This window comes from Ambystoma mexicanum, chromosome 6p, assembly GCF_040938575.1.
Source record: "Ambystoma mexicanum isolate Mex_15411 chromosome 6p, UKY_AmexF1_1, whole genome shotgun sequence".
NCBI classification, from domain to species: domain Eukaryota; kingdom Metazoa; phylum Chordata; class Amphibia; order Caudata; family Ambystomatidae; genus Ambystoma; species Ambystoma mexicanum.
The window spans coordinates 790924916-790951290 of record NC_090935.1 but is presented as its reverse complement, the minus strand read 5'-3'; the positions used below and the strand labels follow the sequence as shown (position 1 = coordinate 790951290).

General features: G+C 46.9%; 1 protein-coding gene across 1 annotated transcript in view; it reads left to right on the top strand.

Annotated features, from left to right (window-relative positions):
* Positions 1-26375, top strand: part of RIOK2 (RIO kinase 2) — a 317145-nt gene that overhangs the window by 161955 nt on the left and 128815 nt on the right. The window contains exon 8 of the mRNA XM_069625451.1: positions 11727-12248. Within this exon, the coding sequence (XP_069481552.1) occupies positions 11727-12248 (522 nt within the window). The remainder of the gene's footprint in view (positions 1-11726; positions 12249-26375) is intronic.

Genomic DNA, 26375 nt, shown 5'->3' with positions numbered 1-26375 from the left:
ACTACCATGGAAGCTATGGGCGCTGATCCTACGAGGGTAGCTCCCACGGATCCAAAAGTGTCCCTGCCCCCAAGGCACGACACCTCCGCATTAACTGGCAAAGTCTGCAGGCACACCAGAATTGGTGAAACCGGCCAAGGCCCCTGTTCAAGACACTCAGTTGGGGGGAATACGGGGCAGAAGGGCGAGGAGGTCCCAGGCCGTTGCCCAAACCATGGAGGTCTCATCCAGGGATGACGAAGATCAAGAGTCCTTGCATCCGTCCACAAGGACGTTGAAGAGGAGGACAACTGTTCAGGGCCTAGTTTTCCTGTTCTGCCTTCTCAGCAGAGGGACATTTCCGGATATTCTGTCGACTCTACAAACATCAGTGTCAGAGATCCAGATGAGAATGCCTCTGGCGCCGGTACCTGTGGTCCCCCAGGTCCCCAATCAGCCTACAGCGAAGAAGAGGAAGCCTCATCTGACGCCCCATATCAACCTCCTCCGCCACGTCAGGCCCCTTCTCCCCCAGCAGCCCAGACACGGGTATGGGAACGGATACGGCCACGATGACTGATGATGACAAAGACATTGTCACAGCGGACGGTGAATCGCCACATTTGGATGCTCTGCATAGGGTGTCCCCACCGGATGAGGTGGGGTTGTTCCATTCCATGATTGCCAGGGTCTCTGAGTTATTCCAGCTGGTGCCCAAGGTATCAAAGGTGCAAGGCCAAGAGGAAGACTATCATGGCGGTACCTTTTCTGGACGATATTTGGAGGAGGGCCTGGCCCTCATGAAAAGCACTTGTACACCTCCAGCCAAGCGGGGTAGGCTGGAGAAGAAAAAAAGGGTGCCGGACTCTGCACCCAAGTGACTGAGGTCGCAACCATCTCCGAACTCGGTGGTGTCGGCGGCTGTGAGGAAATGGTCGGCTAACCTGTCCTCGTCGTCTTCGGTCCCTCCGGACAGAGAGGGGGAAAAGGATGGATGTCATGGGGAAATAAGTTGATTTACACAGCAGTGTCCACTATCACGGCAGCCAACGCACTGCCGATCCTGGCCAGGTACGACAGAGAATTGTGGTACAAGCTAGAACCAATCCCGGGGTTCGTCCCCAAAGATAGGAAGATGGAAGCCCTTGCTCTCATCCAGGAAGGGGAAGTGGCGTCTGATCACACCATCACAGTGGCACTGGACGTCGCCAACACGGGTTCCAGCAAATGGGGAACTGTGTGCCTTCGTCGACAGGGTGGATGAAAACCACTAATTTCCATCAGGAGGTCCAAAGGAAGGTGCTGGACATGCCCTTCGATGGGGAAAACTTGATTGGGAAGGCCGCCGACGAGTCCCTTCAGGCCATTAAGATGCATATGGAGACAGCCCATTTCTTGGGCATACTCCAGCAGCACTGCTCTTGTTTTCGCTCCTCTTGGGGAAAGTCAAGCAGGTCCTCAAAAGGGTTCTCCACGTCGTATAGACAGCCTTTCGGATACTCTTGGCAAGAAGCCTACAGAGGCCAATTCCCAGGCCTACAGTAGTGGAGGACAGCATCGCCGTCGCCCGTAGGGCATCCGGTGCCAAAGCAAGCCTGAACCGACCGTAAACGTCGGGTCCCCACTCGTGCACCTCAGTGGGAGGCCGGTCGACGAGGTTTGTCAGTGAGTGGAGAAAGATCAACACCGACAGATGGGTGCTGGACACTCTCGCCTAAGAACACACCCTGGAGTTCCAAAGAAGGTGTCCGTGGATCCCTCCGGTTACCCGTCAAGAGCAGCACATCCCTCTGCTTCTGGAGGAGGTACGAGCCATGCTGCGAAAAGGGGCGGTAGAGCTGGCTCCCCAACGGCTTCAGTGCTCTGGAGTCTATTCCAGATGCTTTCTGGTCGGGAAAGAAGACAGGGGGCTGGTGACCATCCTGGACCTACGACATCTGAACAAATACCTAAAGTCCTAAAAGTTCAGGATGGTCGCGTTGCAACACGTGCTCGGCCAACTGGAAAAAGGAGACTTCTTGACGTTGTTGGACCTGGAGGATGCCTATTTCCACATCCCCATTCACAAGAAACATCAGAGGTTTCTGTGTTTCGTGGTGCAGGGCCAGCACTACCTGTTCAAGGCCCTACCTTTTGGCTTGAAGTCGGCCCCCAGAGTGTTCACGAAATGCCTGACACCAGTGGCGGCCCATCTACATCTACAGGGCATACACGTACACTTGGACGACTGGCTGATACATGTCTGCTCGCTGGAGCTGGCCGACAGACACACAGAGACAACCATCTGGCTATGTCTGGATGCCAGACTCAAGACAGTATATTGCTTGGCGTCCCCCTCGGAGGAGAGGCTGGCTGCCGTTAAAGGAAAGGTGCAATGGTTATCGGCGACGAATACGGCCATGGTGCGGGCTATCAAGTCGTTACTGGGCATGATGTCGTCCAGCATCTACCTCGTCCATCTACATCGTCCATCTCTGCAGGTTGCAGATGTGACTCCTACAGGAATTCCTGGAACGGAAGCTTCACGGACAAGATCCCTCTCAGCGAGGAGTTCTGTACGCTCCAACATCGCCCAAGGCACGGGATTTCTAAACCCCCCCCCCCCATACCAGGAGACGGTCTCCACGGACGCCTCCAACGAAGGTTGGGGAGTGCACAACGGACGTCTGCACGCCAGAGGTCTGTGGCTGCCGGAGGAGAAGGATCTGCATAGCAACATCCTGGAGCTACGCCCAGTGTTCTGGGCCCTCAAGTTGTTCCTATCGTCTCTGAAGGACAAGGTGGTGAGGATCTTCACGGACAACCCCACCACCATGTTCTACATCAGGAAGCAGGGAGGCACTCGGTCCTGGGTGTTCTCCAACGAAGCGCAGGACCTGTGGCACTGGATCGTTGGGCAGGGGATGTTCCTCGTCCCTCTCCACCTGGCAGGAGGCAAGAACACCAACGCAGACTCCCACAGCAGGGAACTGTGCTCCTGCCACCAGTGGGAGCTTTGTCAGGATCAGGTGCCTGTTCATCAAATGGGGCAGACTCCAGATTGATCTGTTCACGACGGCAGCAAACTCCAAATGCCTGGAGTTTGCCAGCAGATTCCAACAGCCAAGGAGCCTGGGGGACGCATTCTCCTTCCTGTGGGAGGGGATGTTTCTGTACGCGTTTCCTCCATTCCCTCTCCTGCTACAGGTCATCAACACACTCGGTGTCAATACAAGATGATACTCATCGCCCCGGCATGGCCGAGACAGATCTGGTATCCGGACCTTCTCATCCTGTCTGTGTCGCCGCCAGTCAAGTTGCCGGTGGTTCCGTTTCTTCTCACCAGAGAGGGAGGTGCAATCCTTCATCACGACCCAGGATCGCTGAACCGGAGGGCTTGTCTCCTGCAGTCTTAGAGTTTGGAGGTTATGAGTTGTCAGCGGACTGCAGGGAGGCCCTCGCCAAGGCCAGGGCGTTGTCGACCTTGCAGTGCTATGGCCATAAGTGGAAGCATTTTGCTACGTGGTGCCGGTCACAGAAGATTACCCCTCTGAGGCTCACGACCCCACAGATCCTTCCATACTTACTATCCTTGGCCAAGGCTGGACTGGCACACGCCTCCATCAAGGCTCATCTGGCGGTTATCTCCCACTAGACCAGGTCCCCAGGAAGATCTTCGCTTTGGTCCCACTGACTCATCGAGGAGTGTCTCAAAGGACTTTCCGATCTTTCCCGCCAGTGAAGGTTCCTGCCCCAGCATGGGAACTCGACGTGGTTCTGACAAGGCTCATGGGGGGCCCTCTTAGAGCCTATGCATGAGGCCCCACTCAAGTTTCTCTTGTGGAAGACTGCTTTCCTTGTGGCCATCTCCTCTGCCAGACTTGTAGGTGAGATCCAGGGCCTAGCCTGCAAGCAACCATACCTGACTTTCCACAAATCAAGGGTGGTGCTGAGCATGCACCCCTCTTTCATGCTCTTTCATGCCGAATGTTCAGTCGGAATTCCAGTCAACAAACCTTTGGTTTTACCCGTCTTCTTCCCAAAACCTTTGTCGCCAGCGGAAAGGGCCTTGCACTCGCTGGGCATTGCCCATGCCCTGAAGTTCTACATGACACGCACAAAGAATTTTCGGAAGACTTCACAACTGTTCATGAACTTTGGTCCTGTGAACCATGGGAAGGCCTTGTCAAAGGCTTCCATCTCGAGGTGGCTCTCTGGCTGCATCACGCACTGTCATTGGTTGGCGAACCGACTGCTGCCTGGCTGTCCCAGAGTCCACTCCACCAGAGCGATCGTTGCGATGACTGCGTTGCTGTCTGGTGTGCCCTTGCTAGACATCGCCATGGCTGCCACATGGAGGTCGACGCATATATTCACGAGGTTAAACTGCATCGAAAGGGATTCCAGGAAGGAGCCCAGAGTCAGCCAAGCAGTGCAACGCAGCCTGTTCGCTTGAGGTGAGTCTGTTCCAGAGGTAACCGTTAATTGCTGTGAATTGTCGGAAGTGGCAAGAGAGAACTTTCGATGTGCGAGAGAGAGCAGTAGAGAGCGGCTATTCCGCTATTCTGGTGCGGCTTGACGATTAAACAGGTCCTTTCCTCTAACGGAGTCCAGGCAGCGGCAAGGCGCGAGCGGGCAGAGTAGGAGCAAGAGCAGGAGCCGCGGCTGAAGTTGGAAGCCGGGTTCCGGGACCGAGTGTTGGAGCGTGTTGGAGCTGGAGTTGGATGTTGGAGGTCGGGTCCATGCCAGCGCTCCACAAACAAACACTGTCAGCGCTGTCTGTGTTCAACGCTTTTGAGAGGTGAGATGAGGGTGCGGGGTGGTCACGCTCAGAAAACCTCAGAACGCTCAGGAAAATCGTGTGGCAACTGAGCCAAGTTCCATAGTGTGGTTATTGCGGTCAATGAGATATTGCAATGCTTAATCTGCTGTGGGTTATACATGGCAAATTGAAGGACAAATGCACTGCAATCGTACAGTTGAGTAATGTACAGCAAACTTACTTGTAAACTGTTCTGAGCAATTAGAGTAAATTGATTGTCTGGGCTGTTGCTATTGCCACTGGGGCTGTCACAGCAGGGTTAAACACAGCCTAGTCTGTTAATTCAGCCCAGCCTGTAGCCCAGCCTATTAATACCTGGTAGTGGAGGTTATTCAGCAATTTGAACAATTCCTCACTGTCTACTGCTGTCTGAGTGCACAGGGCCTGTTTGCTTGAGATTTGCACGGCGACTGTGGGCTTGTTGCCTTTGAGCCGCTCAAATCCCTAGTGGCCGGGTACCCTGCGCGAAGGAAAATAAGGAAACAATCCAAAGGGTGCCTTTGTGCACGGAGGTGCCGGTTTGATACCTGTGTTGCGACTGTGGGCTGTTGGCCTTCGAGCCTATGAGCCGCACAGGCTTATCTTTTTCCAAGTCCTGTGCGGGAGGCCGGAGGGGGAGTCTGAATTTGTGAGAGGCCCGTTTGGAATTGTCCAAAGTTGGTATCACATAGGACAATGAAGCTGCGGAGCAATTCGCTCCAGAATGACCCGAGAGCCCCAGAATGGGAGGAGCCAAAAATGGCTAGCAGCCCGCTAGTTCATGGTATGAGGGGGCCTTTAGAAGTAAACGAGAAGGCCCCGTCTCCGGCAATGGGGGCTCAACAGCTTTGGGTCCAAGTGCATGCAGATCCATCCCTGTCCCCCCTTACTACACCAGTAAGAACTTCTGGAGGGCAGGAAGCAGAATCTACTCTGGCGGACAACTGGAAAAAGGGTCTTGAATTTACAATAACTACAACCAAAATTCAAAAAAAGATTGATTAACATTTTGGAGAAAGGAAACAGTTGTATGTATCAGAAATGAACAGAGATATTGATACATCCTCGAGCCCCATTAGAAATCACAAAGGGTCTAATGAGTCTGCTAGGCCTGCCCTGGACCTGGACACAAGTGATCAAACGTTAAATAATCTTAATTTGTCCGGCCCAGATACTAACCTAGAGCTTGTTGGTCCATCGCAGGAAGCAGTAATAGGAGAAGTAGCACCAGTCCTAGACTCAAGTGACCCCCAGGGGGAAAATGCCGAAGAAAGGGTCCAGTCAAATGACGACACATTGAGTGCACTCAACTATGTTTTGAACTCGTTAGTTTCCGTTTTCGAACTTTTGAAAACTGAGGTGCAACTTCAATCTGGCTCGCTAATGGAACTGACGAAGGAGGTGGCTGCTCTAGACGGAGCAGTAGTGGGTTGCTGTAATGCCATCAATACAAATGTGCTCTCGAAACTGCATGAGATGCAGCTAGAGTCAGTCAAACAAGGGTGGACATCGCAGCTCTTCAAAGATTTTGGGCAGCCAAAAATAAATCGGAAGATCTCTAAACCATGCGCTGCTGTCCCAAATCCAATTGTTAAATCAAAATCAGTTGGAGCGGGCAGCGTCGGAGCCACTAGAGGTGGTTAATCAACAAATGGATGACACGCCGCTGTCGGAGTCGACCCTGGAAGAGTTTCAGAGACTGGTCAATGTGGTAGAGGGGTCTCAAGAAGAAGATACAGCTGGAAAACTGCCCCCAGTCATCCCTAGTATTCAGTCGGACTCTCAAGGCGAGGAGACCTTAGCAGCTCGTCCCCAAAGTGTAAATCTTAGGGGGAAAAAGAATCGAAAAAGGGAAGCAAGAAGGCTGAAAAGACTCAAAGAAAAAGATGCTGGCAAAAAATGGGAAATAAAATCAAAGAAACAACTGAAAGTAAATCATAAGAGGCTAGATACTAACCCACCTGTGAAGAAAGCTGGTTCTTCCCATCCAGCGGTAGCTGAGGATGACTAAGAAATTGTTGAACTTGACTCAGTGAATAGTCCACAGGAAAGAAGTGAGGGTGCGAAGATGAAGAACAACCAGGCAAGAGCTCTGCAGGATGCTGCGGAAGACGCAAAGAAAATTGGCTCCAATAAAATCAAGGCCACATCGAGTGTGACATCAAGAGGCTCACAAACAGATAAGACTCCGAACAAACAGGAAGTGCCCTAGCTTCATCTAATCTGAAGAAGGTTATCAAGCTAGCACCCATTTTTCTTAAAGTTAAACAAAAATCAGGGTCGAAATCATCCCTGGTTGAGGGCGGGGCCACAGTCGAACCAAAAAACGAATGTAAAGATCACCCCAATTTTTCTGAAAAAAACCACAGTGCAAAATCAGAAGAAACCCGCATCTCCGGCGCTAGAAATAAAACTGGGCGAAGGCAAATTTAGGTGTCTGGGAGACTCGGTCCTTGTGTTAGAAAAATCAAGACTATCGGAAGAAATTGTAAGCTCATCTCAGGTGATAACTGGAAATTTGGAACAAATGTCCCCACATAGAGAGGAAAAAACTACCACAGACTCGCCTTACGCAATGCCAATTATTTGGCTCTCTCTGCCAAAAAGCAGGCAAAATTCCTAAACAGTGGGACCATACTTTCTCTTCTGAAAAAAGTTCTGAGTCTGCTTCTAATTAATAGTAAAGACATAGAATCAGTCAGATTCCCAGATCCAAATAACCCTCTCCTGGCAGAAGTGGGTTGTGCCTCTAGGGATGTGTTCCAGGCAATTGAAGACGCAAAATCGGATTTAAGGATCTTGGATATATTGGTTCTAAAAAGCCAACCAAAACTACTGCAGCCACGGAATGTAGCAGCTGGAAAGAATGTTCACTTCCAAGAAGGGGTTACCAATTTGCAAACCACCACCAAGATGCCTAAAGCCACATGTGAGCAGACAAGTGTTTCCAACAAGGACAATACCTTCGCCCTTTTGCCAAGCATTCTAACAGAGGTTTTTCAGAAGCTGGGTCTAGGGTCCCAGCATCTTTGAAAACAAGGGGCTGAGAGTTATTTGCTGGAACACACAGGGTCCCAATAACTGTACCTCAAGGGCCATAAAGAACTATCTGTTTGATGTGGGAGATGTCATAACGTTGCAGGAGACTTGGCTCGTAAACCCGATAGCAGTTGAAGGGTACTCAATTGTGGTTCAAGGGGCAGTACAGAAAGCTAGAGGGAGGCCGAGTGGGGGGTTGCTTATTGCCTTCAGAAACTCAAAATTTAAGGATGTTGTCTCCTCTGTATGGATTTTTCAAGGGCTACAAATGTGTAAAGCTACATTCAGAAATGGGGTGAGTGATAGAACAATGATTTTTTTGCGATATCTATTGGAATCCGTCTAATATGGTGCTCCTCGCATTCCTTGATGCATTAGCCAAGGCATTGGGTGATATGAAATCTGCCTTTCCAGGGGCGGATATAATTCTAGGGGGTGACCTTAACACACAATGCATTGATCTCCCAAGGAGTCGGAGAATATTTGTGGGGAAAAGAACCACCAAAAATGGCCTCATGTGGGTAGAGTGGTTGAATGATTGGGGTTTGAAAATGTCTAATGGGTGTCTTCCAGGTGACATCCCTGCTAATTCAACCAGGACTCAAGGCACGTCTGCCTCAATATTGGACTACCTTTTTCTATCTGGTGGTCTTTTCGAACAGAAAGTAAACCTGAATATAAAAGAGGGGGCGGTAGTGACCATTTTAGGTTGGAACTTTTTCCCAGAAATCTCAGCAGAAACTTTGCCACGGATGCCTCAGAAGCTAACAGCTCGGAAAGGCAAAGTTTGCCTAATGAAATATAAAGCTGGGGGAGCGGACTTAAATGAAAGGCTTTCTGTAATACCAGAAGTAGTACAAAGAGAGAACTGCTCCCCTTCTGGCTTTATTAAATTAATTTGGCAAATTTGTCCTCCGAAGCCAGGAGGGGGTGGGCCTAAACATATCCACCGGCACGTGTATGACGAAGAAACGATGGCTAAGAAAAAAGATCTACATGGTAGATTGAGGTTCATAAAAAAAGACTCTTGCATCAGCAAAATTGAACAATGGGTGCAAATAAGTCTGCTTAAAAACAGCTACAAACAATGGTAAGTGGCTAGGAATGTAAAAAGGTTCCAACAGGATGGAGAGCATATATTGGAGGTTTTAGGCAAGAGAGATGCTAAGGGGTTTTGGGATTCCATGCATGAAATGGAGGGGGGAAAAACTATGCAATTGTGCAATCTGGTACCCGAGGGTGAGTGGATCAAATACCTAAAGTCCGTTTTTGGTCAACCACTAAGAACAGTTTGTGACTATAATATTAAGGCAGAATGGCGGCTCGATCTTAACACGCCGAATATCGAAGACATCATTATGAAGGCTTCGTCCTCCATTACCATCATCATGGCGCACTGCTACAGTTATCCCATTATCCAAGGGGGGTGATGGGGAGGCGGCGAAAAATTATCGCCCCATCGCCTTGCTGGATATCGACAGCAAGATTTTAATGAAAATCTTGCTGGGGGAACTGGAAGTCTGGGGAAGAAAAAGCTAGAATGCTCTCACAATGTCAAACTGGGTTCAGGAGGGGTCTCTCAATGGCACTGAATGGCATAGCATTAAATCTCCTGAGTGAAAAAACCCATGGGAAGGGAGGTGAACAACTCTATGGTGCCTGGGTAGATTTCTCCAGGTCCTTTGACCAAGTGGACAGGGGAAGGTTGTGGATGAAACTGAGAGCAAAAGGCATCCCAGAGGGGCTCCTGGCGATGCTTATAGAATTCCATAAGGACAATGATATCAGGGTGAGATTAGATGCAGAGGGTCATCTGTCAGAACCCGTGAGAGTGAATTGGGGGGGGGGGTCAGACAGGGTTGTCTTGGGGCCCCGCTATTCAACCTGTATACTTCAGATATGGGGGAGTTTCTAGCATCCGCAGCGTTGGCCAGTCCTTCCCTAAATGGTAAGAAAATACACTGGCTGGCCTACGCCGATGATGTGGTAGTTTTAGATAAAACAGCCATCGGTTACAACATCTACTTAATGGTATTTACAACTATGCAGTTGAAAATGGGCTCTCCCTGAATCCTAACAAATCAAGGGTGTTGGTATTTAGGCAAAGGAATAAAAAATAAAAAAAATGTATTTCCAGGATGGTCAATGGCGGGGGAGGCAGTCAAAAGGGTGGAGGATTTGGTTTACCTGGTATACAAAATCTATGCCACACCGGCATCAAGCAAAGCAGAGTCTGACCTTGAGATAAAAATCAAACCCCTTGCAGCTCAGATGAAAAGAATCCTTTGGAAATACGGTAAATTTTCATTCATACCTATCCTCAAGTTTTATCAGGCCAAAATCATTCCTGTTTTATTATATGGGCTAGAAGCCAAACCCCAACTGTGGAACACATCCTGGCAAAAATGGGAAGGTCTGGTGTGGAAACACGCCTTGGGCCTACCAATGAGTCTATCGATGGACAATATCAGGTTCGAACTGGAAGATCATTAAAATCCCAAGCAGAGTGGAAACTGCTGATCTTGCACCACCGCATTATGTCATCACAAGACCAATCCCTTTATACAGATATGAGAAAACATCTGGAGGCTGGTAATTCTCGCCAGTTGGACAGACTTGAGACTCTGGCGAAGGAATGGCAGGAGTGGGCGAACATAGACTCAAAATAGTTGGAGGAAAATCCATTAAAGGCCAAAAAAAAATGGGAGGAAATGGACTGGATTAGGACCCTTGAGAAAATAAGATCAGGGTCATATCCAAATCCCCTACAAAGAGAGGAAAGGAAACTGGGTTTCCTCAGTAAATATTTAATAACATTTCCAGACTGGAGAATAAGGAAGATGTTTTTCAGACTGAGATTGAATATTTTACATACTGGGGAAATTCTGGCAACAAGAGGCTTGGGAGCTTCTGCAGTAAGTCTTTGTCAGTCGTGTGCCAAGCCTGAAAACCAATCAATCAAACATCTGATGATGGAGTGTGTGGGCACGAGAAATTCTAGACATCAATTTCTCAGTAGATTCATGTCCGATGTAACATACTGGGCACACAACCGCTATTGGGAAAGCCTGATTGATGGACACTCGCATCAAAAGACGATTGCTGTCGTCAAGATGCTTGAGGACTGTAAGATAGAACTGTAAAATCCTTTTAAACATTGTTTAAATTCTGTTGGAATTGGTCTGGATGCAAATGCTTTGTTTGTTAACTGTATACATTTTCTTCTTCTGTTCTTGTTAAATTATGTATTTGATGTGAGATTTGTGAAAGGTTATAATTTTGCAACCATATACAATAAAAATAAAAAAAGTTAATTGCTCCTGTTGAGTCTTACCACCTCCCGTGGTTGTGTAATGTTGTATTGCTGTGTATTCGTTATTCATGAGCATGTGAATCCATGCCAGACCCCATGCTGGAGAAGGTTTAAGTTACTTCCCTCTAACTATTGTTCTCCAGCATGGGTCTGGCATGGATTCACATGCAAACCCTCCCTCTGACACCTCTGCGGCTCTTCTTGGTCATACTGGCACTTTACGTGCTTACCAAATCTGAAGCTGGCTGCCAGAGGAGGGCTTAGGGAGACAACTGTAATTGGATGGGGCAGTATGACCAAGAGGACACTGATTGGTATAGAGGAGAAATACAGTTTTTAAGTGAAAGTGAAACTGGTTTTTCTTTTACTGAGGATTCCCAGCGTGACGACATGGAATATTCATGAGCATGTGAATCCATGCCAGACCCATGCTGGAGAAAAATAGTTACGTTACAGGTAAGTAACTTAAACCATTCAGAACATTGACCCCAATACCATGCATTTCCATCTTCTTGGAGTCTGCACTTGCATTGTTGAACTTTGACTGTTATTTGAATTGTTTGATGTTAACCATGTCCTTATGCAAGTCTCTTCTTTTGGGGTCTTTTTTTTAAGGAGGGCATGTTCTCTCGATGTTGAGATTGCAGCCAGTGGCTACACAAAGGAAATGCAGCAAGATGATGAACTGCTTCACCCTGTAGGCCCAGATGATGGTACTGAGGATGAGACAGAAGACAAGCTCTCGTTCTCTTCAGATGATGACAAAGGAAAAGCAAACGTGTTTGGCGCAGAGGGGCTGAAGCTCTCTGATGGATGTGATGACTCTGGGTCCTCTGAAGAACTGAACCTCAATGATTCCCAAAAAGCTAAAAGTGGCCACATATTGCAAAGCTTGGACTTACTTGAGTTCTCTCGCGCCTTAGAGGAACTGGATGGGAAGGATGTGGGTGAGAAAACATGTAATACAGCGAGTTCAGATTTAGACTCTCGCGATTATGTGAAACCAGAGGATACTGCCAACAAGACTCCAGATGAGACGTTCCAAGGTGAATCTCCACTGTGCCCTGAGGAATGTGAAGACGACTGTCCAGATTTGTTAGACTTGTCCACAGCAAACCGGGAATTCCGGCCTTTCAGGTACAAAAAAAATATTTACTTATATAGTTTTCCCTCACTAGTAATGGTTCAAGATGTTTTATGCTTGCTGCTTCACTTTGGCACATTTATTGAAAGAGTCTGTTCTGTATTTTGGGGACTGAAGGTGTACATACAGATATGTCTTTGTACCTCACTATAAACAACATATTAATCCATATAATGTGATATTGAGCAATGTTCTGTTCTGCCTGTGTTCTTGAAACAAATGCATGTAATGTCCTGCAAGTCCTCTTGCATTTGTAATCCTATGTCTTCACATTTTCTTAAGGAACCTCAACTCATGGAATTGTCCTGTTTATTCTGTCTCATGTCTCCAAATCAAGCTGGGTTGATTTGGAGCCTGCTCTTAATATCATTGCATGTTTTTTATCGGCAGTATAAAATCTGTCGTATTTAGTATTTTGTACAGCTTGTGAATCTGTTTAGATTCACATGCTGCACATGCAAAGTCTGCTGTCTATTGTTTGGTCTGTAGTATTACAACCCCTTGGTCATACTTGGTCATCGACAGGAGCATCTCTAAAAGGAGGCATGAAATGCCAAGTCCATGTTGTCCACAATGAGGACACCCTCATAACTCCCCACCATTGGTTCCATCATGGAGTGTTAGCAAAGGAAGAGGAAAATGAGGTGTTCATGCCTTGGGTGCAGTGAACGCAACATTTGTTAAGTGACTGTGCAGAGGTGATAGTTCATATGAGAAGGAGCAATATATAGTTTGTTAGATTAAGATCTCAATTTTTATCAGTGTTTGACCCTTCTGAAAAATACTTCGTTTAAATACTACCCTACTGGTAAACATAGGTTTCTTTGAATTAGCAAGCAGAGTGTAAATGTCAGGAATGTAAAAGGTTCAAGACTAAAGCACTGAAAAGGAGAAGTGGGGTTCTGCCTATACCATGGAAGCTGATAGAATGTGGACTCAGGGCTGGGGTAGCTGGAGGCCAGCGAGATTAGGTCGGTTAAGACAACAAAATTAAGGACACTGCATACAAGTTCCCATTCATTGAATGTCCCCCATTACCAACATTAAGTTGCCCAGACTGCTCCTATGCATTTGCATCCCATTTCGACTAGGGCCACTAAGAATACCATGGAAAAGTTGTGTAGAGTGCACAATATGATATTGGCTAAGACTGTATGAATGACACCCACACTGAAAAAGGCTTTAGAGCTGAAGACCATAACAACTCATTGGGAGAGAGAAGCTGTTAGGCAAGATTGTATGTAGTAACCCTGTGGGAGACTACACCAGCCTTGTCCTTTTAGCAATAGATGCACAACTATTGATATAGGTCTGTACTACACAAGTTGGTAGAGTGACTGAGCAGCCAGACATATCTCAAGAGGGATAATTGTGAGCTGTAAAGATGTAACATAGAGATTCACAAATGACAAGTATTCAAATAACACTTAATCAAGGTTTTCTAGTAAAATAAATCAATATTTAATGGTCAGTTTTAAATAAGCCAATAAAATAAACTTCCTCGGCTTTAACATAAGCAAGTACATACCATTTTAGGATGTCGCACACACACTTCCTACACCCTGAGGAGACTTCAATTTCTACGATACTGTGGACATTAATATTTCACTTTTAACCCTCTATGCAATGCTGAGGTTGTGGAAAAGGAAAAGGTTAGGGAAGGAAACAAAGGTTAACAAGTTTCTCTGAACAGGTAAGTACTTTACAATCCCCCAATGCTGGGAATAACCCTTTCCCAGCAATACCAGTAACCTATGTACCACCTATGAGGGATAGTTGAACATAATGTCAGTGGGTCAGAAGAGTCTGCAGGAAGCCAGGACAGCCAATGTCAATTGAACAAAGTCTAGGAGAGCTGAGGCACTTCTTGTAGATGGCACAAAAGTCTTGAACCAGGTTATACAGAGAGTTTGTAGAAAAGCATCACTATTGGGCCACAAACTGAAGGGCTTGTGAAAGCAAAACTGCAAGCAACTCTAGAGAAAAGCAGCTACTGTAAATCTCCAGTGAGACAGACCAGCTACAAACCAAAAAGGAAGTACCCCTTCAGTTAAGACAGTACCTTGAAAGAAGCGAATCCAGCTGACTTCTGTTCCTGTTGCAGTCCTGCAGATCCTGTGTTCCTGAGCCTAAGTCATGGGGACAAGAAGGGGGACATCTGGGGACTCCTGCACTGCGGTTTCAAAGTCGGCGGCAGAGATGGGTCTTTCCAAATCAGCAGCACTTTGCGGTTTCAGCTACCGGTCAATAGGACCACCGCAGTTCTTGGACATCTTATGTGCTCCCCTTGCTTCTGGGGTCCAGCACTCAGTTGAGGTGGCTCAGGCTTGGCTCGTCCTGCTTCGAGGGAGTCCTTCGGCTCCTCCTGGAGCTCGGGTCCGGCTTAAAGATGATGCGCTCGTTTCTGGTATTTCTGTCCCCTGGCACTGGGTTCCAGCAGCAGCAAGGAAGTACAACCAGCAGGGAGAGGGGTCCGAGGCAAGTTCGTCTTGGGGTCCGTTGGATCTACCAACCCAAGGGAAGAAGTCGTCCGTACCGGGCTTCTCTAGTTGATATGAAATATGGAGCTTCAGCGCTGCAGCAGGGCTTCACCGGGTAAACCAACTATCCAGGAGGTGCAGCAAGCTTCTCTTTTCTTCGTATTCTTCGTCCAGTGGTCGACTCTTTCTGTCTGAGAGACCTCGCCTTTTATGCAGGTTTCTCCTATTCATTTGCAACCTTGCTGTCACTCATGCAGCAGGGTGGCTGTCCTACAAGGACAGCCAGCCAGCCAATCAACTTTCGGTGCATTCAGGTAACCAAGGAGACTAAGCACAGGGAGCTTCGGGCACATCCCTCACTTCCTGCCCTTCCAGACATGCTGGAGCCAGAGGCTGGTTTCAGCACTGTAGTCCGCCAAAGACAAAACGAACAAAGGGATCAAACCTGGTTTGGCGCGCAGAGTAAAACCCAGGAAAGACCGCACATGCAAGAAATGGTGAAAAAAGAAGACCGGGGCCATTTTGACAAAATGGGCACCCATGGGTGCAATACTGCAGCTGAGGATTCAGCCTGCGGCAAACACGCTTAATTGTAGGAAAATTAAACCACTGCCACTCGCCATTAATTGTAGTTAAGATAACATACAATGTTACATGAGTAAGTAGACTACTAAGTAACCCCCCAGCACTCCACATAGGATGGTGTGTGTTGGGTCTACAAAGAGAAAACAGTAAGTAAAGTCAATTTCACTTTACTACTCTTTGAAACAGTAGTTTATCCAAGAGAAGGTATTTACACCTTATGAGAAATCCAAAGGACTTCTCTGTGACACTGCACTGAGGGTGCTGTGTGTCACAATACAAAAGGTGATGTCTATGGAGTTTATCAGACTCCACAACCAAAAGAAACAGAGACTTCAGATCAGATCAAAAATACATGAAAGAGTGAGAAAAAGGGCTCACTCACCCCAGGATAGAAAATTAAAAAGTCCCCAAAGCCCAGCAAAAGAGCTGGGGTTCTCTAAGGTTGAAGGGAATTGGCACAGAAATGAGAATTCTCCCTAAGGGAAGCCATAAACACGACATCAAAAAAAGGAAAAGTAACTAATGGATCTATGCCGAACAGCAACATAGTGCGTCAGTCACATAGCGCACAAGTATGCATGATGGTGAAAGGTATGCACTACCAAATAAAGCCAGGATACTGAAGGACAGTCACAGGTCTGACCACATGCTAATAAGAGGAGTCTGAAAAAGAAGTGCACCTATCACCTACACAATTAAGACGTTCACTCTGTGGGCTTTTGTCAACAAAACCAGCCCACCTCGCACACTCGCCCACAGGCTTAGAAAAATGGTAACCTTTTAATCAGAGAAGCTATCTAATGGAACAACTGCAGATGATGAAAATTAATCTGCTCCCTATAAAGTCCCAGTAGAATACGAAGGGTGTATGGCAGTGCACTACCTATATGTCATGAGGAGGAAGTCTAGTTCTCGAACTGTATGAGCTGTTTCTAGTATGTACTCGGCAGCCGATAAAGAGCCACCGATTTCAGTGAGCTAATGACAGTTAAACTAAGAATATAGTTGTAATGCAAAGAGTTGCTACAAGAGGAAGATGACAACTTTCTCATTGAAAACATTGCCAACCCAAAACCAATTTCACATTCCATCCGAATTATGGAACAATTGAAGAAACTGCTCATGCATACATTGCTACCACCTGAGATAACAATAACGTAACCTTCATGATTCTGAAAAAGTATAGACGAGCACTGTGTTAGGTAGATTTTCTTTCTTGAGTGAAAATCTCCCCTCTTTGTCCCATTTCTTTTCTGGACTATTTGATTTTGGAACAGATTTTCCTGAGTGAGTGGGAACCTTTTTCCACACTCACTCATTCTTTCACTCTGGGAACCCTTTTTTATCTCTTTTTGATACTTTTTAATGGAGGTATGCTTTCCTCCATATCTTCTGGCATCTACATTTATTATTGCAGCACACAGCACTTTCTGTGCAGTGTTGCTGGGAGCTCTTTCAACTTCACTTTTTATTTTACCTGTGTGAACACATGTTTCCAGGCCAGGGGGAGGGGGGCACCCTTTTGTCCCACCTGCATTTTATTTTGTGATATCAGCACACCCCACCTTAAATTGAGTGTTGAGTGGAACCATTGTTTCTCCAGCATGGGGTCTTGCATGGATTCACATACTCGTGAATATTCCCCGTCATCAGGGTGGGAATCCTTGGTAAAAAAGATAGCAGTTTAGCTTTAAACTTAAACTGCTAGTCTCCTCTATAGCCTATCAGTGTCTTTTCGGCCATACTGCCCCCAGCCAATGACACCTGCCTTTCTAAACTCCACCCCTTGTGGCCATCTTCAGATTTTACTGCACATTTCTAGTGTTGGGAGTCCCCGTGCTTCGCTCTTCAAAAATAGTTGTTTTGTGCAGTTTTTCATAGAAATTCTCCATATCTTCTTCGTCAACCGTCTGAGGGACCAGTTGTCTGCGAAGTTCTTCAATCCACCGCCAGGTCTTCAGCCCACTGCGCCACAGGCCCAGGCTTGGACCTAGACCTCAACAACTCGACACCTTGACTATGGTGGATACCACAAAGAAAAGCCTCTTCAGGGCCTGTGAGAGCTGATGCCTGAAGAATATCTTTGAGGATCAGCACCTCAAGTGCATTTATTGTCTTAATCCCGACCACAACGCAAACTGATGCTGGATATGCCAATCCTTTTCCACAAAGACTTGGAAGGATTGCCACTGGCAGGTTGGTGGCATGGATTGGGTAAGGGAAGGCCTCTGACGCGGCCTCCGGGCATAGTTATGCCTCTGCCAGGGCTGGCAGGTCCACTGAGCATACTCCCTCTGATGAGAAGAGGTTGAGGTCCTTTGAGGATGCTTCCTTTGTGAAGATCCAAATGAAGGCGAAATCCCACACTCCATCATCTTCCTCGTCAACAGTCTCTGCGGCTGTGAGACCAAGTTCTGAGAAGGATCGGTAGTGTCACCAGCACCGTCAACTGTTAGCCTACCAGCTGGTGGGTTACCTCCATCTGCGAGGAAATCGCTGACCTAATCGTTCAAGCACAAGTCGCCAAAGAGCAGATCTTTCTTAGGCCCCGTCCCACCATCATTGGCGCCGTCGTCGACATGAGCCTCATTGACAACTTCATCCTTCAGGACCGTCAACGAGCACCCTGTCGACAAGCTCATCGGCGAAGTCCAGAAAAACGAGCCTTCCTTCAGCAACCGCTGCGCTGAAAGTTTTGCCAACAACCATCACCTTTACCTCTCCCACGGTCACCATGCCCTGGGGTCTCTCTGCCTCCTAGACCCCTGTCAACGGTCCCTATGACGATTCCGTCAATGACGGCTCCTATTCCTACTCCACAGGCTCCTGTCATAGCTCCTTTCCCGAGGGGCTCTGCTCTGTTGAGTGACATGACTCCCGCTCTGGATTTCCTGCCCAGTCCTACCAAGGCTGTGCCATGCTTTACTTTGGCTCCTATGGGATCCCCCAGAAGTTCACCAGCCATCTATACCAGTTCTCTAGCGAAGAGCAATGGGCAGAACTGAGCTCTCTGGCCACCTTTACGAGCTTGGCTGCATCTCCGCTAGTGCTCGTTGGTGCCCGCAGTTGTTGTACACTCCAACACTTATTCGCCTCACCGCCACCCTGTGACTATGTTTATACGAGGTAGTCCGAGTACTTGCTTCTGCTGTGCGAATCTTCAGGCAGTTTACTTCTGTCTACATTGTGCCTCCTACCTTCCCTACAGTGTATCGATGCACCACCACTCATCTAGACAGGGTCCCTTCACAAATTTCCTGACTACTGCCTCTTCGAACATCCCTTATCCTTCAAATGCGACACCTGTGAAAAACCTGAAGGTGTCTACTTAACTAGTCCTCAGTGATCTGTCATCCAGGTGGCCAGGACATGTTGGTTTGTTTATTTATATAGCACACCAAACCCGGAGGTATCTAGGCGCTTTACATGGTTGCATATGTTACATACAGAATGATGTGTATAGGCGCGTTATAAATGCCATATCATAAGTGTTTCGATGAATACATCAACAATTGGGAATATATACAATAAAACATACGAATGTACAAAGTTACATACAGATATGTACAGAAGGTCAGACCGATGTGTGACTTATACATCAAGAGAAAGAAGCCATGATTTAGTGTTATTCCTAAAGCTATAGCAAGACGGTTCTGCTCTTAAGTCAACAGGTAGTGAATTCCATAGTTTAGAAGCGATCACTGGAAAGCTGCTTCCACCTGCTTTTTGCAATTTAAACCTGGGAACATTCAGGCAGTGTGAATGTAGGGATCTCGTGGGACGTTCCGAATTTTTTTTTCACAAATTTGTCAGCTTGTTATTTAGGGGAAGAGTTAGCCAGACATTTGTGTGCAAGTGTTAATGTTATAAATTTAATTCTATCTTTGACTGCGAGCCAGTTTGTACTATGTCAGACAGCTGAGATGTGTTGGGTTCTAGGAAAGTTTAACACAGTTCTTAGAGCGTTATTCTGAAGAATTTGTAATTTATTCGTATTGTATTTACTGGACCCTAAGTATAAGGCATTACAGTAGTCTGATTTAGTTGGAATTAGAGCTCTGGCCAGTGTTATGCAACTAGGTGTCGGAGAAAGGGTTTGCAGACATTGATTAACTTGCAGGTGTATTCTGTAGCTGATGCAGTGGCGTTGACCTGTCTTTTTAAATGTAACACTGAGTCAAGGTGGAAACCTAAAGTTTTCACCTCACTAGATATTTTAATATTATTTCCGTTGATGTTGAAGGATGTTAACAACTTGCTTAAGTTGTTTAGTCTTACTGCTGAGCCGACAAGGAGAAGCTCTGTCTTCTCATCGTTCAGACAAGGTTCATGGGAGGCCATCCATGCCTGGATAATCAGAAATATTTTGTTTAGTAGGGTAGAATCGATTACATGATCATCAGTAATGGGAACGAGAATCTGAGTGTCATCTGCATAGTTAGTGTAGGTGACACCCAGATTTTCAAGATCATCAAAAAAGGGGCTTAGTAAAAATATTATGCAATTTAGGTGAAACGCAAGACCCTTGAGGAACTCCACAGGTGATGGATATGGGTTCTGCTGAGGCGTTGTGTGATAAGACTCTTATAGTTCGATTATCCAAGAATGATTGAATCCAGGCCGTGGCTTCCTCAGAGAAGTGTGAAGCTGAGGTTAGATGGTTTCATAAGAGTTTGTGATTAACTAAATCGAAGGCGGGTGAGATATCTAAAAGGAGGAGGAGGGCAAGTTTCTCATTGTCCTTTGCCATCGCTATTGGATCCAGCTCCTGGTCGACTAGTGAGGGAGAATCACCTGGATGGGGGGGTCCTCGGGAGTAGAAGTCGGACACCAAAGGGTGAGACGTGGTATTCCCCTTCTTCTAACACCTTTTCCCCATCCTATCACGTAGGATACTAGACCCTCTACGCCTCCCCTTTTCAGACATGAACACTTTCGTACATCATGAAAGACAACGGACTAACACCATAGCAGTGTACCTGACATGTCCCAACACAAGGGTCAGGCAAAGTCAGGCAACTGACTAAAATCACACGCGCCTGAGGGCCCTTTCCCTTCCCCACAGGGATAAAAGGTGGAGCACGAGAGCACACAATGATGAAGGTAGACTGCACGACGAGACAGCTATCCGAGCACGGCAGTTCAAGAGGAGGAGAAAGGCGGCGAGAACCAAACGGGTGACAACTTGAGAAGCGACCTTGCCCTTTCTGACCCAGACCTGCGAAGCCTCCCTGAAAAGAATCGTAAGAATGCGAACAATAGCCAGCGCTGGTTGCAGCAGATGTCAACGGTACACAGAGCCCTCCTATGCTGATAATCAGGGCAGGGAGAGACGCTTGCTACTCTGGTACCGGCCTTGACTCCAGAGACCAGAAAGGCCAAGCAGCTCATCACAGCCAGTGAGTTGAGGGGAGAGCCGATAAGCAACCAAACTGTGTTGAATGAAAGTCGCAAAGAGCAAATAAAAGAAAGTTCAAAGAACTGTTAACATTAAGGGGAAACCAGCTGCAGAGGGGTCCGGCACCACATGGGTGTTCCTCCGAGAGACTGTGGTTGATCCCACATTTGTTGAAACTACCGATATCAGAAGGCCCTAGGAGAGCCCCAAGGAGAAGGTCAAAGTGGTCATACATGGGTCTAGCAAAACGCCCTGTACAGTTGAAAGTCTTTGACCTACACATAATTGAAAAGCTAAGGGAAGTGAATCCTGTATAGTGAGAAAAGAGAAAGAACTGTGTGATTGGCAAGAGTTAACCTGACGGAGGGATGCTGATAATAAGGGGTAAAGTCTGAAGTCCCAAGGAACCGTGTGTTGACAGGAGTGAACCAAACGGATGTCCACACTGAACTGTTTAAAAGACATTAAGACTTGTAAATGCCACAGGTGAAATTGTTTGGAGAAAAAGCTGTAGTGGACCCGACGGAGGGAGGCTGATATTCGAGAGGGGTCTGAGCTCCGAAGAGGGGGACCCGCTGGTGAAAAGTCATCACCCAACGTACATTTGATAAGGAACTTTTTGTTTATTTTGAATAGATCAAGTCATCGGAGGCAAGTGACTTTTTGTAGAAAAGAGACTTGACCACTGAAGATCCCGATAGCTGGAAACGGAACTGTCGTCTCGTGCTGGGAAAGGTCGAGAGTGTGCTGTGCTCAGGAGTCCCGCCTTGTCCCGTGCTCAAAATGTGGGGAAGGGAGACCCCGGGCTACCACATGCTGACTTATCATTTGTGAACACTTCTTTCTTTCTTATGAATGTTATCCCACACCCTTTTTGTATTTAGTTGCAAGGATTGGCAATAGTTTTTCTTTTTAGTATAGGCCCTTTTATTTGACAAGATGCCAGTAGGACTGCCTTATTATTATTTGATGGTCATAGCTTGCTCATATCTTAGATTTAGGTTTAGATCAGGCATTTTTCCAACCTGCACATACAGTTCAATAAACACTCATGAACTGTGATTACTTGTGTCTGTCTTTACTGTTGACATCATGAGTTCCTTGCACACCTCTCCTGCGGGGAAATGGCCATCCGGACTCTGCGGCTCACTAATGTTTTCAGCGTTTCCAGCTAGCCCACTCACAAAACCACCACGAAGCAAATCGGGCCCTTGAGTTTCAGGCGCAGCTACGCCTTGTCTACGCAATTTGATATTTGCCTTGCAATATGTCTGTAAGTTGCTCTGATGTTACCAGATTCAACCTCTGCTGCATAATGTACATGCAGCCCTTTCCACCTACCGTGTCTCTTTTGCCTCATGATCCATATGTACACTGCTTGATACCGTGCACTTTTGAATATCACCTCACACTGTACACGTAGGCTGCCTGGCACCTAACTAGCTAGGATCCCTCTGCCTACCTATTATGTCTGCATTTAACCTGACGTCACCTGCAGCCTTCTGCTAACTACGTATCTTGGATATCCACATCCCACCGCTTTGGTTTGTCTCTTGCATTATGCATACCTGATGCAGCCCTTGCATCATGAGGCGCTGCTTTTGGAGACTATGTACCTACCCGATTTGACTTTTGCGTTTGTGCATACCGAAGGTAGCTCCCCGCAACATGAGGCCTGGCTCTTCCAAACTATCTACCTACCTGACAGGGATTTTTGCATTTTGCATACCGGATGTAGCCCACCGCAACATGAGACGTGGCTCTTCCAAACTATGTACCTACCTGATTTTACTTGCAATTATGTATAACAGATGGATCCCCCGCCCACCCGCAACATGAGGCATGGCTTTACCTGATAATGCTTTCAATTAACCACCTTTTTACTGTAACTGTAAGCTTATTCTTGCTTTTGAAGAATTGTCATTCACACTTATTGGAACTAGCGCCCTTATACCTGATAAAATAAAAATAAACTGCCAGAAGGGTTTTATTCAGATCAAGAAGGGGGGGGCCAAGGGGAACCCCGCCCCTTTTCTGCCCATGCCTCATGAGGGGGTCACCGACACGTGGGCCTTCCCAGCAGGTTAGCCCTCCAAGTGGCTTGGGCCAGTTCCTGCTCCTACTACCGGCTGCACCTGTGCCAAGGGACATGTCCTTGGTCATCATCACCACCCTGCACACCCTGGTGCTCCTGTACCTGGTTCAGCTAAGAGTCATCCAAGACATCCTCAGCATCAGCCGACACCACCTCATAAGGCATCTGTTACCACTCGACCAGTTCTGTGGGCTCTGCCACCTGTGGCAGAGGAGCCAGTTCACGCAGATACTGGCAAGGACACAGACACCACCGGTACTCACACAGATGACTTTCACTACTACGTTCCTGTGGATGGGGAACCTCCAGATGTCGATGAGCCCACCCGTAATTTCCCCCCGATGTAATTGGCTCCTCCCACTCCATCTCGAAGGCTGCTAAGCTCTTCAACCTGGTGCCAGAAGAGAAGGCGGGTCCCCTACTTGAACAGTGGGAGTCTGTTAAGAAGACCATCGTATTAGTCCCTTTGTTGGATGACATTTGGGAGGATTGCTCGACAGTCATGACGGCTCTGAATACCACACCTTGTAAGCGGGACCGGTTAGAAAAGAAATACTGGGTTCCAGATTCGGCACCCAGGTGCCTCAGCCTTCACCGCACTCTGTGGTATTGCCGCCACCAGAAAGAGGTCCTCAAATCCTCTTTGTCATCCATGGTGCCTACCGACCAGGAACTCGAGAAGCTCGATGTGCAGGGAAGCGCATCATTACCACAGAAGCCTCAACTAATGAAGGCCGCCAACGCCCTTGCCATCCTGACACGTTACGACAGGGAGCTGTGGCCCTGTTTATATTACATACAGGGAAATGAGTCTCATGCAGTGAGTCGCACCGAGAGCTATGACAGAAGCCTGGAAAGAGATACAGATACAGATAGACAGGGTGTGAGAATGGTGCACCGGGCATCGATTACATATAAGTGGGAAGTTCAAGTGCCATGATGAGTAGTGTATGCAAAACATACTAGTGGTCACAATGGTAGTTTGTCCATTATGTAATTGAAAGGGGTTTTATTTGCAGAGCACCTCGTTTTCCAAGTGCAAAGAAATGAAAAAGAAAAGTATTCTTTTGAGAACAAATTAAAGCAAAGCTGAAAGGGATTTGATCCAGAAGTGGTGCCGTTGAAAAGCCCCAAGGAAGTGACACACCTGCAGCTGCTGATCGGACCACTGTGGTGTTTGTATTGGGTAGTGAAGTAGAGTCCTGAACACATACATCCACATTGTGCTTTTTGCAGGGTTTTTTGCTGGAAAAGTGGATCTAGTTTTTAATAAGAAACACAGCTATTTGAAGAACAGAGGAGGGGTCGAATTGGTCTTGGGGAAGACCCGACAAGAATGAATGTGGCTCTCATGCACTATGCAAGAGAGACTGTGCAGACAAATGGGCCAAAACACAGCTGTGTCAACAAGTTTAAAATGGACATTGTATAAGGGTGGCAATTAAGCAACCACTGTCTTGAAGCACCACACTAGGGTATGTGAAGCTGAAGTGTGTTCACTGGAGGAAAACTGTACTTTAGTATTTTGATGAGAGACAGCATGTACAGTTTTTCGTGTAGAACTGTGTGCGAGAATCCTTAGTGTATACAGTTGGTGAATTCTAAGAGCTCAGAAAAAGTGTGTTAACTGGGCGTGAGTACAGCATTGCCTCACCTACAAACCCCCACTCAACGATTTGTTTTTATGAGTGTATTGTATTCATGCATTTGGTTTTACATGTCTTGAATTGAATTAAGTGAATGCACTTGTGTGTGAAAGTTCTAATAAAATACCAAACACATTTTGGTTTGCAGAGCTGTCTATGAGAAGTTATGAATGTATGAAAAAGGCAGGAGTGTCTTATAGTTTTTTGAGTACTCCCACAAAGGAGTTGAGTTTTCACACTCTTTTTTCCCAGAGGGTGGGGCGTACAAGGCTGGGCCCCATTTATGATTGCAAATCCTCACACTAACTACAGACCTTACCTCCTAGACTAAGCCTGGCTGCTCAGCCATTGTTACCAAACCTTTGGGTAGTTCAGGCTAAACTAAGGGGTGTCTTCCTGTTCATCTAAGGTGGGCTTTCTAAAGTCTAGTCACAGACAGAACTTGGCAAAAAAAACCTAACCAAACACAAGACCCCTTTTTAATCCAGACCCACCCATTGGTGGACATAGGCATTGTTATTATAGCTGGCAAAAGAAAGGGCACTCCAGGTTTCACATCAGAGGAATCTACAGACATGATTTCATGCATGGGTTGAAAAAACTACAGCACAGCTGTGTACCACATAACACATTGCAAATGCCAATGCACTGTTGGCACTGTACAGCTTTTACAAGTGGAACAAGATATAACCCATTATTAAAATAATGACTGGGAATGAAGGGTGTTGGCCATCCTGCAAGAGGGGAAATCGCAGCTAACACAATCATGAAGAGTAGTCTAAATGCTGCAGAAACAGGAGGGAGATAGGGATCCACAGGCATAGTGAAGGGAGATTATTGGCTCAAAGTGGCTGGTTACAACACAAACTCCTATTATCATACTATTTCATTTGATGGGGAAAACATGTTCGGCAGAGGATGAATTTTTGAAGAAATCAAGAAAGGAAAATGTGACAGTTTTAGGGAACCATTTCCAATAGGCCTTTCCAAAGAGGAGGCTCTCCGGCTGTAACAGGTTTTATTAGTCAATATCTTGATAGCAGCGGTCCTTCCAGGGCCTAAGAAAAACATGTCAGCAATACCGAAAAGATCACTACCTGTCAAACTGACAGAGTCAGGCCAAGGGGAGGCCCTTTTGGGGGGAAACACTCCCTAAAGCACTGACTGCAACATCACAGTTCCTCCTGTGTTCCCCTGCCCCTCAAAGCCCCTACCCCCAAGGATGAGGATGAATCCCAACATATGCCCACAAATAGGGGAGATATTACTCACAGATAAGTGGGTGAGCGACAGGAAGAGATTGCTATTGCATAGTCCACAGGTAATGTGCCACATATAACCAAAACCAGACCGAACATCACCATCGGTTGCATGCAATGGCCAAATCCCTCTTGGACAAAGAAGGTACCTTTTCAGCATGCGTCCTTATTTCAAAGAAAGGCAGGACATTAAGACAACTGTTAGATCCCAGACCTCTCAATAGGTTTGCAAGGACTGAAAGATTCAGAATGACAACAATGCAAGACGTCTCTTTAGTAGCGCAGGGGGCATACATGGTACAACCGGCATTCCATGCATCAACACCAACACAAAGTACCTAATATTCAAGGTCATTATCAGTTGAAAGTACTGGCTGTCTGGATCTTATCAGCAGCGTTTGCAAAGGGGTCATCCATGGTGGCATCACATATGGTTGAAATGGCGGGAACAAGCAAAAGAAAAATGTGGGAGGCAAAAGAATATGAAGGAACACAACTCCTAGATTGCGAGTAAACGAGAGGGGAAGAAGCAAATCGGTGGATGGGCGCAGTCAAGAGAGGAAGGTACAGTTAATAAAATAATGTTCTGATGCTTGTTAATCTGTTTAGAATCATATGCTGTGCATATGGTTCGACATCCAGTGGTAACCGCAGAGT